Below are 16,496 nucleotides of genomic sequence, written 5' to 3'. Positions count from 1 at the left end.
GTGCACTAAATGTACCGTAAAGTGCTCCAGATTAGAAGCATCCACCAGATAGCAAATGTTTTGTTAATGGTGCATGTGAAGGGGGCTCAACATCAAAAGATTTACCGTCTGCGACCTCTGGAAAGGCATTGAGTTTCTTATCAAAGGCAGAAAATTGCATTGTAAAAAACATGGCCGATATGACTTCCTCTTGGCACAGCATACCGCTCACAGGATCAGTTTTATGTATTTTTTTTTTCCCCGGTTCGTTGTGAAGCTCTTGACATTACAGAAGACCCCAAGCATCTGTTGTGCTGGAACAAATTCAAGAAAGCACCTCGATGCATCATGTGATGATGAGTCTTGATAGGATCAAAACAGATGTATCTTGTTTGGCTTTAGAGCAATGCAGACAGTAATTTGCCATGGCTCCCAGTCTGTAGGTGCTGTATGAAAATTGGCCCCAATCTAGCCCTTCCACCGCAAATGGGACCGTCTCGCGTCAGCTTTGCTATGCTATATGATTATCTGAGATCTTTATTTCATGTGTGAAAACCGATCCCCTTTGAAGGCGCACTCAGAGGCGGTGCAGCGCTTCACTACCTCACATCAACACTCTCTATCTTGGCTCCATCTCAGGGCGTCATGTTTTACTGCTACGTGGGGCTTTTGAATGAGGCTGTTTAATGTTGCTGGAAGGTGAGGAGAGCTTCAGATTTGAAGAACTGTGAAAGACCTTATGCAGGCAGGTTTAAACGGCTGTCTGACAACAACTGGTGGTCCGTTAAGTTTTTTTTTGTATGGTTTAGTTGTGTTTAGTTTTTTTCTCTCCACCTCCACACTTTACCACACATCGCAGGATAGGCACTGCTCCAGATTCCAAGAGCAGTGCTGCTCAGTCCTTTGAAAGTGCCTCCGGTGTATCTCAGTTTACTCTTTGGGATTGGTGAGGGGGATGGGTATTTCCTCTTTGCAGGTCTTCTGCGAGTAACACTACACCTATAAGCTAATTTGCAGCTCTAAAACTAATAAGAGTTTTTTTTTTGTCGTTGTTTCTTCAATACTTGGATTTCACATTGGTGCTGGATGTGCACTTTTGGAAAATTTAAAAATTCCCCTGTCGTACAGCTGTTTTCACCATTTGTAAATCACAAACTTCCGCTAATGACTGCTATCAGTCAAAGCTATTGTATTTACCAAGTGCACTAAGTTTACAGGTCAAAGTACAGAGACATGACGACAAGTTAAGTGCACCTTAGCACATCTGGCACAGGCACAGTAAGCCTTCACATGTCTTGTATTGTTCCTTTGTATTTAATGATAGTCTACTATACCTGTCAATCTACGTTGAAGCACAGATATTGGACATGCTGTAGCTATGGCGAATATGGCACGAGTGAGAATAATCCCATTCTCAGTCTTTGTATTGCTGTGTTTCAACCTCCCCGGTGCCGGCTGGCTCTTGTGCGAGTGTCAGCGACCTCAGCCGTCTCCTGCCCGGGGGGAAGCAGACATTTACTTGGAGAAGCACCGCCGCTATTTCCACATTCTCTCTTGTCTGTGTCACTCTGGCTGTCGCGCCCACTTGGCTAAAAGGCCTTTCATGTGTGTCGCTTCATCATGGGCACCACAGCTCTGCACATTGCAGAGCTGAAGGTGTTTTCTCATCCGGCGGGTAAGGGGGGGGCAGAGAAGGAGGCAACCCAGCCGCAGCCCTAATGAGATTTTTCCTGGGTTTTGATGGAGTGCCAGTAGTGCTGCCATTGCTCTGGAGGCCTGCCTCCGCCGAGCCCTGGCGCGTGATCAGGGGGAGCTGTCGTCGGCCGCATAAATTGTCGGCCTGTGTGGCTGGGTCGCGGAGGCAGACAGCGTAGAGACCAAGAGGCCTTGTGGGACTTTCCCACAATCACATACAAGTACATATTATTTGCACTTTAATGTACCCTTATGCTTTTAAGCACAGACTCACAGCAGGGAAAAAAATTGGCCCAGTGGGTCCGTGTCTGCAGTGGCAGAGTAAGGATGACGCTGGAGGCAACTCGCTCACCAAATCTGGTCTGTGCCAGCTTGTGCTCACTGGCTTTTTCCCTGTGTCGGTCTCTCGGTCTCTCTATCCAGAGGATTAATGCAGAAACAATCCCAAAATTTTACTTTTTTAACTTTATGATAGTTGAGCAGCGCTCTGCTTTACATTAGCTCAGTAGAGCCATCATTCATAATCATGCTGATCGAGGTTAGCAACCAAAGGATTCATTGGCTCATTTAAAACTATTACACTATTTTGAAGAAAGTGTTTTGATTCAAACTCACCAAAAAAAAGAGCTTCCTTTACGTCTGTGAAGTTACCCAACTATTCAAGACTGTAATTTTGGACTCGCCAGCCAAGATGAGAATGTATAGTGTCAATGTGGCGTTTTCATTTAATTTCCTTAAGAATGTGGCCTCAAACTTGCTGCTCTTTTATGGATGTGAAGTGAAAGCCTCTCTCCCGGGTACAATTCAGGTTGGTGACTTACAATAACTTTTTGTGACTGGGATAACATTTATTTTAGTTATCATTTTATGCCAACTCACTCACCATATCTTTGGGCTTAATATATTAGTACACTTGCAACACTGAGGTGAACCAGAAGGAATAGGTTTGTTTTTCTGTAGGTGTTGGTAATAACATTTCCCTTTCAATTGTATGCCTAAATGTATATTGTTGAGCTCAAATATTGAAGTATATACTTCAGTCTAATGCTTTTTACTCTTATTGATGTACTTATATTGTAATGTCTGCACTTTGAGAAATAGCAGCCCTTTTTATTGGTTATTTCTTTTGGTATCATTGACAAGCAATGGACAAAGTGAGGGGAATAGAGTGGTCACCATTCTTCAATAAAAAAACATGAAACCGTGTTTGTTCAGTAAATATTGTTATTCTTAAATATGCTAATTTGTCTTTGGTATGTTCATATTCATATATTATTTTTAAGTGTGCCATTGATGAGGTTGGCCAAATGGTTGCAACTATGGCCAATCCAAACATGCCCTCAGGCCGGCCAGAAATGTGGATGGGATGTTGTAATGGGGCAGGCACACTGTGTTCTGTGTTACAGTCTAGTAATAAATCACTTTTTTCTGTGAAGGCGCTTGAACAACTTTAAAACACACAGGGGCCATACAAGCCCCTTGTCCTCCAGGCCCTGAAGAAGCTCTGAAGGACCTGGCTGCTGTTGAAGGCAAAATGCTTTATGCACGGGTCTCCACAGAACATTTAACATCATGTCTGGAAAATTGTTTTAGCTGGTCTCAAGTGCCCTTAAAAAGATGCTCGTCTGTGCCCCGAGACCACTACCTCTGACCCAATCCTGCAAAGAACTCACTGTAGATTTGATAAAACGGCAATGACCCCAAACTACAAAGACAAGCAGAATAGAGTTGCATCTCAATCAAATCATGTGTATTTCTTATAGCACTACTGCCAAATATGGCCACCATATCACATTCACATTGTCTAATCTGTGGTTTGGCCTCATTGGGTGGGAGGATGTGGGGGGGGGGGCTTCTCCTTTGGTCTGAGATGCTCTCCCACACTGACCTTTGACCCTAAGAATTAGCAGGAGTCTCGAGGGAAGCCCATCGGTGGCTAATGGCTGGACTAAAAAGACATTGACATTGCTCTTTTGTGGTTACTGTTTTACATGCATGAAGTTACTACTCTCATTGTGCATACATGCCAGAGTTTAATGAGACCTGGTTCTCTTATTTATAGCCTGTACCGTTCAGATTCGCTAACTGTTTGCAAATGTTGCATCATGTTGAGCCTCGTCTTTACTCATTAGTTGAGAAGTCATCACAGCAGGGGGGGGCGGCCAGCGCTGCACTTTTAAGGCACATCCTCTTGGATCTCTTTCATTTCTAATCAAAGAAGGGAGTTAGTTCAGGCCATCATTCTCTGTGGCTGAACAAACTAGACTGACACAAAGCACCAGCTTTTAACATGCAGTTACTGCCGCTAGAACTTCTACTTCTGCTACTTTAGTATGTGAGAGTGTAATGCCATTTAAAACTTCTGTCCTTTTCAAAATATATTCAGCCTTTTGACATCTGTTTAGTAGCCTTCCGCTTTGCATTCTGAGCTGCATTCAGTTTGGTATCAGAGATTGTGTTACAATATACAGTGGTTTTTCAAACGCACCTTTTGTCTCTTGTTTTTTTCATGTGAAATATTGCTTTGTTGTGTTTTTCCTCTTGTGCAAAAATACCTGATGGGTTTCTGTAAAACATTTTATTTTAACAATCTGTACTTTACTTTGATGGAGTTTGTGAGTCATATCACGATCTGACTCGTAGCAAAAAGCAGATGAAGCCAGAAGTTGTTAGGTAGAAGGAAGGTCTAGAACCAGGTCCAGCAACCACACACTCAAAAGGAAATATTATTTTCATAAATGCAAACAAATGAGGAGCAATGGAGATGTTTGGGTCTAGCTGTGTGAAGCTATGGCTTCTTACTAATAGGAAAAGGAAGTAGGAGTGACAGAACTGTTAAGTGTATCATAGAAGTTCCTTATGGGGTTTAAGGTATTACTCTATTTATCTTCTGAATGTTGTGGCCAGAACAGTTACTGCTGCCATTGAAAATCTCTGTTTTCCGGAGCTGGACAAAGACATTTGAAAATGATTTGTGGGAACACAGGAAAGGACCATGTTATTTTTCTGGCACAGGACAATCTCATCAATCACTGCCAAAGTCAGAAACTAGAGAGCTAAGCTCGAAAGTGTTAATGTCATCGGGTCGGTGGGTCTGGAGGGGCTCTTTAGAGACTTCAGAGACTCTTTAAAACAGATTGTAAGCGTGGGTGAGTCAGACCGGCCAACATCTACTCATGAGAAATGATGAGAAATACAGGTTTTACTACCCCAGTTTAAAAATGCTTCTTGTTTCTATTCCTGCTTTACTTGTATATCACTGTCTATTTAGTGGTCAGACACTTACTCACATACTTTTCACAATAGGGGTGTGTGTGTGTGTGTGTGTGTGTGTGTGTGTGTGTGTGTGTGTGTGTGTGTGTGTCTCGTGTGAGTTTAACTTAAAAAAGCATGAGATATTTTTTTCTTTACACTGACCAGACCAAACCCCCAGAGTAACCCTAGCGGACTAATAATACGGCTCCCATCCATCACCATGGACAACAACCAATTAGCACATTCCTCTTCCCCCTTTTTCTCATGTTCATGGTTAACCCCTGAATAATTTCGGTACATTCGTCAAAAAACAGAAATACATTGACGATGCTGAAACTGTGTGTGTGTGTTTGCGTGTCTGTCTGTGACAAGCGTGAATTGTGATTTTGATCGTGGAGGAATTTTCTTTTTCTTTGAGGCTATGTGGAAACAGATGCCAGTCTTAGTGTCAACATGATCTGAATGGGTCAACATGCACAAACCAACCCTCCTCCTTTTATACAGTAGTTGTGTAATGCATTTCTGTGTAGTTCTATGATTTAGAAGTCAAATATGAGACACTTTTATTGCAGACTGGAGTCTGCTTACAGACAACCACTGATTAACCTGTGACGGATGTCTTGTATAGTTTGGTCCAGTGCAAGTTGAAAGGTTTCTTTTAAAGCAAACCAAAGTTCACATTGCATAAACATAAACATAATCAAGCTTATTTGTATGACAAAGTTCATGTAACCAACCATAGCCAAACCTCTGATAAGATATTTTAATAACCACACTGAAAAACAGCTGATCACCTGAATCTAGAAGTCATTCTGATATTGTTCAGCTCTGTATTTTGGGGTTAGGCCTGGGACACACATCCTGCGTCTACCTCTGGAGCGTGTCTGAGTCTGTTACTGCTGCGTCTCTCTCGCTGTTTTCGGCCACACATGCAATGTCTCAGCTGCTGCTGCTTCTAAAAGCCTTGTCTTGCTACATAGAGAAAGACAGGGCTTTTTTTTCTCCACATTCACTTATGGGAAGTTTTATTTTGAAAGGGACACACCATGAAATGGTGTAACTACAGCGAAAGCTGCTATGAAGTCAATATGACTGTCAATGGAGTATTTCTCTATCAGTTAAAGCAGAGAGACTCGAGAGAGACGCACGTCTCTCTGGCAAAAAGCCAGCTAGCCTCCTAAGGTGAAGTGGAGCGTCGCTGCAGATGCGCCTTCAACTCGGAGGTTGAATGTGTGGCCGCTGTAGTGTGTTAACACAGTCGCTGTAAATAAGGTCAGACGCAGCCGTGCAGTAGACGCATGATGTGTGGCCCAGGCCTTGGAGTCAAATTACGTAGCTGTTTTGCCGATTTAGGCGTTTCAGCGGGCTGCTTCCACATTGTTGTGGGAGTGACTGCTTAACTCTGTAAATGTCACCATGTTGTATCCCCTCAAAAGTTCCACTTTCCCTTGAAAAATGTACTGTAGTTTCACCCAACAAATGGCAAATTCCGCACCATTTTAATAGTAGATTCCGTTTGTATTGCCTAATCCCGTGAACCTGTCTTGGTTATCGCGGAACTCATATCTACATAAGCTTAAATCTGGGAAATCCAACTCTGTTCATGCAGTGTATCTACATGCCTGTATAAACTATAGATTCTCTTTTCGTAAAAACTGAGCAGACCAATTTAAACTTAGCTCAAGACCAGTATCATGGAGCCAGCTCAGGCCGTGGGTTGACCTATTCATACCAACAACAAACACAGGTTTATCCCGGGTCTCTGCTTTGGGAGGGTATGAGTCTGACAGCCAGCCTGCTACTCCTGTGGTTTTCTGTATTCTCTTGTTGAGGCCACCCACAGCGCGTCTGCCCGGCCGGCTCTACTCTGAGGAGGGTAGGATCACACCATCTGACCTACTACCTCTCTGGATTACTCCCAAATCCCCTCTCACGCTGTCAAAGCATTGCCTCTGACACACACATCTACTGTATTAACAATGGAAACAATAAACACACATGCTCCTACACTATCCTTTGAGGGATTCAATGAAGTTAGTGATTAAAGATGGAGTCCGCACTTCTGGAGAACGCTTGTTGTCAAAATGAGTGAATACCTCCTGAGGATCTGCTAGCTGTCCGTACTGTGTGCGCACACTCAAATAATCTGGTGATAATACACAGCCTAGGCTCTGGAAACAGGTATCTAAACAAGGAAACAAATGGGGTCTACCATAGCTAGCAACATGCCCACTTACAGAGCCTAGGCTGTGTATTCACACTGGAAGTTTTTCCAGTGCACAGTGCATACACAATACGTACAGGTAGTAGATATTGAGAAGAGTGTTCTCCAGAATCGCTGACTTAACCTTTTAATTGTAAAGGTAAATCATCAGCTATGATAAGACTGCTGTTAATGTGTTAAGTCTCAGCAGAGAATGTGTGCAAATTATTTAGATTTCGATGACTGACAGCGACATTTCTTGCGGTTAGTTTGGGTGCTATGGAAAACGTTGAAACGAGGCCAGGGCAAAGGGTTGGGTCTTTTGAATGTTTTGTGTATGTGTTGGACTATGTGTGTGTGTTAGGAGGATGTGTGCATGCATATGCGTTTGACAGCCCGTGAGTAATGGTTTTTCGGCCAGATGACTGCAATGCCACATGGATACCTGAGCCCGGACTTTTCCATAGTGAAGCCCGGGGATCACATGTCCCTCCAGCTCTCTGTGGTATGCACTAACAGACAGGAGAGGGGGGCCCGGGTGAAAACAGCCCGGGATGAAAACAAGCCGCTAAACGTATCGCTGCAACGATAGCCCCGCCACAGAAATAGCCCTTTACTACCAGCCCTCTTTCTCAGAATGTCCCCGCAGGGCCGGCGGTGGACGGTTTAGATACTTCTTTCATAGTTTCAATTCTGTCTGCCAGTCTTATGCCATGCTTGTTCTCAGTCTTGCAATTACCATCCTCTTAAACTTTTCCGCTGCTGTCGAGGCTCAGCGCACAGTAGTTCAAACTGCATATATAGATATATAAACGCTGTAATTTTGATTTGGGCATGTCACTCTTGTGTTGGGAAGGCTGGGCTGTGGATTTGCACCGTTAAATATGTTTGTTTTTACGTGACAAAAATATGATGCATCACCTTTTTATATGACAATGATATATGTCTTTTTTTTTCTCTCTCTCTTTGCAGAACTCCATGAATGAAGCATGTGCAGAGGGAATCAGCGATGAGCACTACCGGTTAGAAGGTAAGCTGCCTGCTCTTCATCATCATCACCAAAAGGCTTCACCAGCTCATTCACTGGTTGTGGTCCTCTTTATCGCAATGTAATGGTTGAGTATGCTTATCAAAATCACTTTTTGTCAAAAGCACTGAATATTATCTTAATTCATATCCTAGGCTCTGTAAATAGGCATGTTGCTAGCTACGGTGGGCCCCCTTTGTTAATATACCCTTTGTTTACATACCAGCTTACAAAGGCTAGGCTGTGTCCACCTTTAAATGCAAACCTGTATACTTGTACGGGTCTTTACTGCGGTTGTTCATCCTTTCCCCTCGGCTCCACACCCATGGCCTGAGCCCAAACAATGTGCTGACGAGGTCACCTTTTACCTTCACCTCCTCCGTCTCTCATCCGCCCATCCCTCCCTCTGCAAAGTGCCTCTATTCCTCCATGTTTCTTCCCCCTGATGTGATGTGATCCTGGATTAAGAGCTCCGCGTCTAGGAAAGTCTCTCCCTCCCACTTGAAGACAGGATTGGACGTGAGGTGAAGGCAGAAGTGGAGAGTTGAACCAGACCAGCCTTTGCAAAAAAAAAAAATCATTTTTATTTCAGCCATGTTTCACTGGATAATAGACAACGTGGAGAGACAAGCGATAAAGCCACTGATAAATGGAGTATGAAGTCACTGGGCTGAACCTGAGTCTGTCCTCCCTTTAAGACAGATGTTGCTAATTAGAACACGGTGCTCCGTTCCTTCTCAGTGATGAACTGCCGATGGTTAAAAAAAAAATCTGCAATATAACATTCCATAGATTATGTGCATAGGAAAAAACACAAAAAACACACTTATTCTTAAGGGTTAAACTTCTCTGACTGCTAGCAAGGAGAGGCAACTGTCACATTTGTGGGTGATGCAATACCAGAGCTTTGGTGGGATAAATTGGGGTCTCAGTCTCGGAGAATGGCACAGTTTTGCTAACCAGCTTTGCTCTGAAGATCAAGTTGAGTGGAGTTGAGGTTAATCAATAGTTTTTCCATTCGCACCAGCAGGCTTTTGTCAAGCTTCTTCCCTTTTGAAAACGGCTTTCAGAGTTTTGACTTTTACTTTTTTTTAGCCAGAGGTGGACAGTATACGTCCGAGTTTTCATTATCAAAGGATTGATCGGCAGCTGACGTGTTAATGTCCTGATGAAAACAATCTGTTCTCTTAAGCGGTCTCTATTTTTCTTTGGAATAAATGTTGTACTTGCTGAGGCACACAACAGCTGTTTTAAGATGTTCTGATGTCCCCTACATGAACCACATTTAGTGCAACGATCAGATACATTGTCCTTTCATCTGACATTGACAAGGAAAGTTAAAATACGAGAGAAATCAGTGTCAGCGGAGATGATGGGACAAGCAATACACACAAAAGCCTTTGTTCCTTTTGAGTTTTAAAAAGCACTTCAAAAAAGTTGTGTGGGGATTAAGAACTTGAAAGCAGAGATTGCAAAAGAGGGAAGAGGGGCTCAGTGATGAAAGTGTCTTCATAATACTTGACCTACATGGCCTTTTTAGTTTGAGTCAAGTTCTTTTGTCCTTTTTAGTTAACAAGGGAAAAGGGGGCGCCCTTAGCTCAGTTGGTAGGGCGTCCCCCCCATTGGCCTCGGCCAGCAGCGCACCCGGGTTCGATTCCAGCCCGCGGTCGCTCTCTGCATGTCACTGCCCTCTCTGCCCCATTTCAACTATATCTCTACACTGTCAATAAAGCATAAAAATGCCCAAAAAAATATCTTAAAAAAACAAAAAAAAACAAGGGAAGAGTTGCTGAACAGACCTTTTGTATAACCATATGTATAACCATATACCGCGGTTCGGTTCCATTCAAGTGTGAAAAACTATTTTTTAGGATTCAAACTTTCGGACCAATGACAGGAAGTCCTGGCCAGCTAGACCAATCAATCAATCAATCAATCAATCAATCAATCAATCAATCAATCAATCAATCAATCAATCAATCAATCAATCAATCAATCAATCAATCAATCAATCAATCAATCAATCAATCAATCAATCAATCAATCAATCAATCAATCAATCAATCAATCAATCAATCAATGTCCAGTCTAGGGACAACAGGACTTAGATATGTCATTGAAAGTTCTTTAGTGCACTCTCAGAACTGCAATGGGAAACCAAACCTAAACGGATCAAAAATATACAGTGGAACAAAAATAATTTACCTCGGTTCAGACATTGGTTTGGACTTTTAGGTGTGACCTACCCTAAGAGCGTTAGAAGATTGAATGCCTTCTGTGGGTACTTTTTTACAATCACCACAAAAGGCCATCCCAAAATCACCTCAGCATTGAGCTGCCGGAACTGTTCATGTAATACAGTAGCCTAGCTGAGCTGGGCGTGTGTGGCAGGTTCTGCGTGTGCATACGAGGGTATGCATGCACACACACACACACGCACACACACACACGCACACACAGGCTTGGCTTGGAGGGTGCCCGGCTCCAGTGCCCTCGTCTTGCCCCTCAGATCTGATGTGCAGCCAATCCCCCGGCTCAGCTGCTCTCATAAAGAGCTGGCTTATGTCTCTGGTGGTGTGTGTGTCTGTGTATGTGTCTGTGCGTGTGTGTGTGGGTCAGAGGGGGGAGGTGGGTGATAGCAGATTACTGTTACTCCTCCCGGCATTTCATTAGCTTCCAGATAAGCATCGCTTGCCACCATATTGAGCCCGCTGACGAACAGATTTGCCCTCGCACACAATGTTCCCTTTGAGCACCTCACATGATCAAATAGCGGGACCCCAAAATGCTGCATCTCTACCCAAAAAGTTGGTAAAAGCTCCCTGGGATGATGCCTTTCATTTTTTTTTGGCATTTTCCCCTCCTACCCAGGGATGAAGACAGGTCTGCTTTGATCTGCTTTGGATCAGGAGGAAAGAAATTGGGCTGTTGTGTTGCTGCTCCGTTGGCGAGCAAACAAACAGTGTTTCAGATTTGACTTGGCTTAATTAATTAGTGATTCTGTTTTACAGCCGGTCTGATCCTCTTCCAAAAGGTTTGAGAATGGGACTTCAAAGTGGAGGAGCAGGGGGAGGGCGGAGAGAGAAAGAGAGAGAGAGGGGTGTGGTGTGCGTGGGTTTATGGATGTGTGTGTGTGTGTGTGTGTGTGTGTGTGTGTGTATGGCTTGCAGTGCTATGATTGGATGAGGAGGGGGGCTGATGCTCATGCAAAGTTAAATGACCAGAGCTGAAGCATACAGTGGCTGTGCAAAGGCTGAAACAAGCTCCTGCAAAAACACACATACACGTTTATATAAATGAAGAAAGGAGGTTTGTGGGTAACTGTAACTACCTCATAGGGACTCACAGTCAACATGTACACCTCCCCAATCTGAGTTGTACTATATGTGTGTATCTACGGTCTCATGTGTCAAACAAATGCTACATTTCAAAGCAGAGAAAGTTATCCGGTAGCATTACATCTGGGCCAACATCCAACACGGAAACTAAAACATCAAGACAGTAACAGTTATTTTTGTCCCCCGGGGTGGACCACCTCGTAATATAGTGCAATCCAAAAATACACCAGCGTTAACTGTGGACACGGTCACAAATGAATTGTTGAATTAAGCCCGATTGACACATTAATAACAAAACACAATCATGATTAAATGCTATGTATGATGAAGTTAATTGGATTATTATAAAGGATTGTAAAAGTATTTTGTTACCTTTTTATATAGTAGCCTGTGCTCACCGATTCATAACAAGAAAGAATATAAACATAAACCCAGCGGTATTGCAACCATCAGTGAACCACATACATAGGTCTGTCTCAGACACATTGATTTAGTGTTATAGGAGTATTAAGGTCTCAGCATGTCACCTCACCAGGACATTCTCAGTTTGAAACCCTGTCTGGGAAAATACTGTGTTATAAAGTGTAGCTAAGGGAAACTCAAAAATCATTGACTTCTAGAGGAAATGGTGTCACTCTCCACACGGATCGTCAGCTTAACTGCATATGAGGGATTAGTGCTCCCTCCAGACTGTGTGCCTTAACTGTATGTCTGGATGGTAATGGACGGTGAATGTCATTCCATAAATTGATGAGCTCTGCTGCGCTGAGTCGGGGACTCGGGGGTCCGTTACGGGCCTTTTGATGTTTTCATGCTGTGTCTGATTCACCATTCATTTCCCAATGCCGCCTATAATATTATATCATGTTTTAGACATGTTAATGTCATCCATTTCCATGTTTCACATCCCCTCTCAGAGGGAACTCAGTATATACTGTAGCCAAGAGTTTAAAATGTATTATTATTATATGTGTGACAGATAGGAGAACTTTTGAGAACCATTAGAGAACTAGTGCTGTCACAGTTTCAACATATATATATTTTTTTGGATTAACATTTTGGACTCCAGCTCCAGACTTGATATCAGTGCTCTCTGTAGTGATACACTTATAAACTTGTTACTTGATATGAAAAGCAAACTGTGCTGAATACACCCTACAAGCTCTGTGCTTTAATCAACTGAGCAAAATTTCAATCACAAAATTTTAAAAGTTTCAAAACTTAAATGTGGTTGTACTGTGTATGCATTACTTATTCCAAGCACTACAGACCCCTGCTGTCTCCGTATAATGACATGTATTATGTGGATATCTTATTTTCAATATAGAAGTACAAGTTTAGAACACAGGCAGTGAGGCAAACGCTGTGAGGAGTCAAGCTGTGTAGGTTTATTTTCAAGCAGTAGCATTTGAATGTGTGACACATCTTAATTGTGGAGCCAAACTCGGAAGTAGGAGCTTACAAGAGACTCTTGAAGGCGACGGCATGTCCTCAGGTTATGACTGCACCCAACGTTCACAACCTCAGGCTCACTCTTTTGTCTTTGTTCCCTGTGTGTGTGTGTGTGTGTGTGTGTGTGTGTGTGTGTGTGTGTGTGTGTGTGTGTGTGTGTGTGTGTGTGTGTGTGTGTGTGTGTGTGTGTGTGTGTGTGTGTGTGTGTGTGTGTGTGCGTGTGTGTGCAGTGGCTTTACCCCCAGAGAAGACAGACAGCTGCTGTGTGGAGCAGAAGATTCAGGAGAGGGACAGCCAATCCCCCGCAGGGCCACAGAAACAGCTCCAGTTTGAAGTGAGTGTCAACACCCAACAGGACGTTTATTACCTCCCCTCTGGATGAAACTAGGGCAATGGCAGTACACACACACGCGCACACACACACACACACACACACACACACACACACACACACACACACACACACACACACACACACTTGCTTACACACACTTGGGATGATATTGATAGTTGAATGCTGCGCTGTTTCAGGAGTTGGAGTGTGCTGTGTCTGTGGAGGAGGATAACAGACAGGAGTGGACCTTCACCCTCTACGACTTTGACAACAACGGCAAAGTCACCAGAGACGTAAGAGCCTCCCTCTGACGGGCATTTAGTAATCTGGATGAATAAACCTTTAAAGAATCAATAGATGACAAGTAAATAGACGTCAAACACACCACACAGAAGCTGCAGTAGAAATTCCTCTTTGAAGTATTTATCTCGTTTTGTTTCAGACCTTAAAATAGCTTGAAGTCATCAGTATTGGGAAGTTGTGGTTATGTAATAAATAAAAAAAAATTCTAATTTGACTACATAAAAGAAAATTAAACTAACAGTTCTGAATTCACAAATGTTAACTGTTACATATTTGTTCTGGTCAGCAGCTCACAACTACATGAACCCTATTGCCTTGGGTGTTGGAATAGATCAGCAACTTCTCTGTATATGTTAAGATTCATGCCCTATTCTGGCAAAATGCCCCAAAAAGAAAAAAGAAAATTAGGATGTGACAACTCCATCTCCCTCCTAAGGACCAGATCCAGCAACATCTGTGCTTTTACACTCCTGTGAGTTACCTTATGGCTTGCGTCTGCCCGGTATGGATCTGAGGGGAACATCCGGTAAAGCTGTTGTTTTTTTATGAAAACAACTTGAAACAGCGCAAAGAGACCAGAGCGGTCCTCTGTGTGGTTCGCTCTGCATTTATTTTGCCAGTTTGCCTGTGGCTCCATGGCTCATGAGATGACAACGGCAGGCAGCAGCTTGGATGGGGAGAGGGAAGCTTTCATTTCCAACTTTTTTATCCATCCCTAATAATAATAATAATAATAAACAGGAAAGGAAACCAGAAACGACAATTCTCAGTAGTTCTGTCAGAGGAGCTTTAATTGTGAAGCATTGTTACCCTCTAAAGTAGAACGCTAATGAGATATGAGATACTGTATGAGTCGGTTTATTTCACAGCTTTAACAGGTGGAGTTTTTATGGACAATTAAAATTTGTTTTGCCTTGAAAAAAAATCCAGCGTATTGAGTCATTAGCTCAGCATGGTGCACAGAAACACTCGCCAGTGCAAAATATAGCTGTTAAACAGCAACAAGAGAATGCATCATTTAGTGTGCAAATGAGGCAACATATGGTCAGTTACCCTGTTCTAAAGTAAACATGGTATCACTTTACATTTTAAAGTACTACTGACGTTGATAATTATTAAATGTTTCTTTTTATATGTTCTTTTGATACAGACATCTTAATTAAGTTACATGGAAATGTGGGTTTGCACGCTTGTGTGTTCTTACATGTGTATAGACAAGAGGTGCTTTGCATGGGAATGTGCGCTCCTGTGGGTTTTGAGCTTTTTGTGCATTTATTTGACAGTGTTCTGTTCATACAGTAGGCGCTGCCTCCTGCGCAGATGTAATTTCAGTCATTTTAAGAGACATTGAGGAATTAAAGCGTGAAAGCGTGGAGCTCCCACAGCTGTAACTCGACTCCTATCGGTCCTGACATCTCAGTCAGCCTCTTCCTCTGCTTCCGCCAAGACGTTCCTTTTCATGAATTTATAACTTGTCTTCTGCGTTCGCACCCCACGTCTGATGGCTTCACTTGGAAAGCCAGAGTAAAACAACTGACACCAGTCCCTCTCTTCACTGGAGTCACTTCCCTTAAATTCCTCCTCCGTGCCGTGAAGTTTATGAAACGGAGTTGTTAATGCACAAAGCTACGTTATATTGAATTCGAAGAGCGGAGTGATAAGAATAGACTCCTTTGTTCCTTTTTTTTTCTCTTGATTTTCTTTGTACTGAAAAAAAATCTGTGTCTCCGCACCAACTTGGTTTTATACTTGCTGATCAAACAAATCTCTGGAAGCTGTGTATGAAAAAGCCCAGAGTTAACTCATCCTCTGCTCTTTTCCATGTCCTGCTACAGGACATCACCAGCCTTCTCCACACCATCTACGAGGTGGTCGATGCCTCGGTCAACCACTCGCCCAGCAGCAGCAAGACGCTGCGGGTCAAGCTCTCAGTGGCTCCCGACTCCAGCCAGCGGTGGAGAAGCTGTACACAGGGTGCAGCAGGTAAAGCATTAACGCATTAACAGTGTGTGTGTGTGTGTGTGTGAGTGTGTGTGGGGTGGGGTGGGGGGGGAGAGAGAGAGAGAGAGAGAGAGAGAGAGAGAGAGAGAGAGAGAGAGGGAGAGAGTGGGCCTTTTGGGGGTCCCCCTTGTCTGTGTGTGTGCCTGCTGTCAGCTCACCCAGAGATTGTGTTTGTTGTCATGCAGAAAGGCGGCTCTGCTTCAGGCCTGTCAGAGCTTTGTTCCTGGCAGCCTCGGCGTCGCTCCATCTCTCCCACTCAATGGGGTTCATTTTTAATGATGGGGGGCGGGGGGGTGACAGAGCTAAGAGACGCCCCCCCTCCCTCAGCGCCTTCAAATACTCTGAAAGAAACCTTAAGAGATGTGCCGAGTCCTTTTGATAACCACAGCCATTTTTCTTTTCTCCAAAGTCTCCACTTCCCTTCGTCTTCTCCCCCCCCTAACTCAGTGCTGCCGGAAATATATAGCTACGTTCAACTTAACTTTTTCTCACTGACGTCTTGGTAAACAAGGAGCCAGGGAAAAAAATATCTCCAAAAGTATATATTCCTGTGTGTTTGTGTCCTATTGTTTTGGCTATAAATATCTGTCAAGATATTCAAAAAGAGCAAGCTTTGAAAATAGCGTCGGTTGCCTTCATGCTAATTTGAAACCGCGTCAGATCTCGCGTCCTTAATAAACTATGTCTGAAGTCGGCATGTTTTTATTTTATTCCGTGCCTTTATAAGGGGCTGGGAGTTGAAAATAGAATAAATGAAGCGTTGTTGTTTTTTTCTTTTCTATAGATCTTCAAAGTGAAACCCCAAAACAAAGGTTGCTTTCTTCTGAGGCTCGTGTGACTGTTGTCGCATGTTTGTGTGTGTGTGTGTGTGTGTGTGTGTGTGGCTGCTCTATGTAGCTCTCTTTGATA

The 16,496-nt window shown here is 43.3% G+C and overlaps 1 protein-coding gene across 1 annotated transcript in view; it reads left to right on the top strand.

Moving 5' to 3' along the window:
* Window positions 1–16,496, top strand: part of nkd1 (NKD inhibitor of WNT signaling pathway 1) — a 35,183-nt gene that overhangs the window by 13,606 nt on the left and 5,081 nt on the right. Inside the window, exons 4-7 of the mRNA XM_080030968.1 lie at window positions 8,105–8,162; window positions 13,180–13,283; window positions 13,481–13,576; window positions 15,422–15,569. Coding sequence (XP_079887094.1) covers window positions 8,105–8,162; window positions 13,180–13,283; window positions 13,481–13,576; window positions 15,422–15,569 — 406 coding nt within the window. The remainder of the gene's footprint in view (window positions 1–8,104; window positions 8,163–13,179; window positions 13,284–13,480; window positions 13,577–15,421; window positions 15,570–16,496) is intronic.

The sequence above is a fragment of the Ammodytes marinus genome (genome assembly GCF_949987685.1).
Source record: "Ammodytes marinus genome assembly, chromosome: 1".
In the NCBI taxonomy this organism is placed as follows: Eukaryota; Metazoa; Chordata; class Actinopteri; order Uranoscopiformes; family Ammodytidae; genus Ammodytes; species Ammodytes marinus.
Note: the sequence above shows the minus strand (reverse complement) of the source record. Positions and strands in the feature narration are given on the sequence as shown.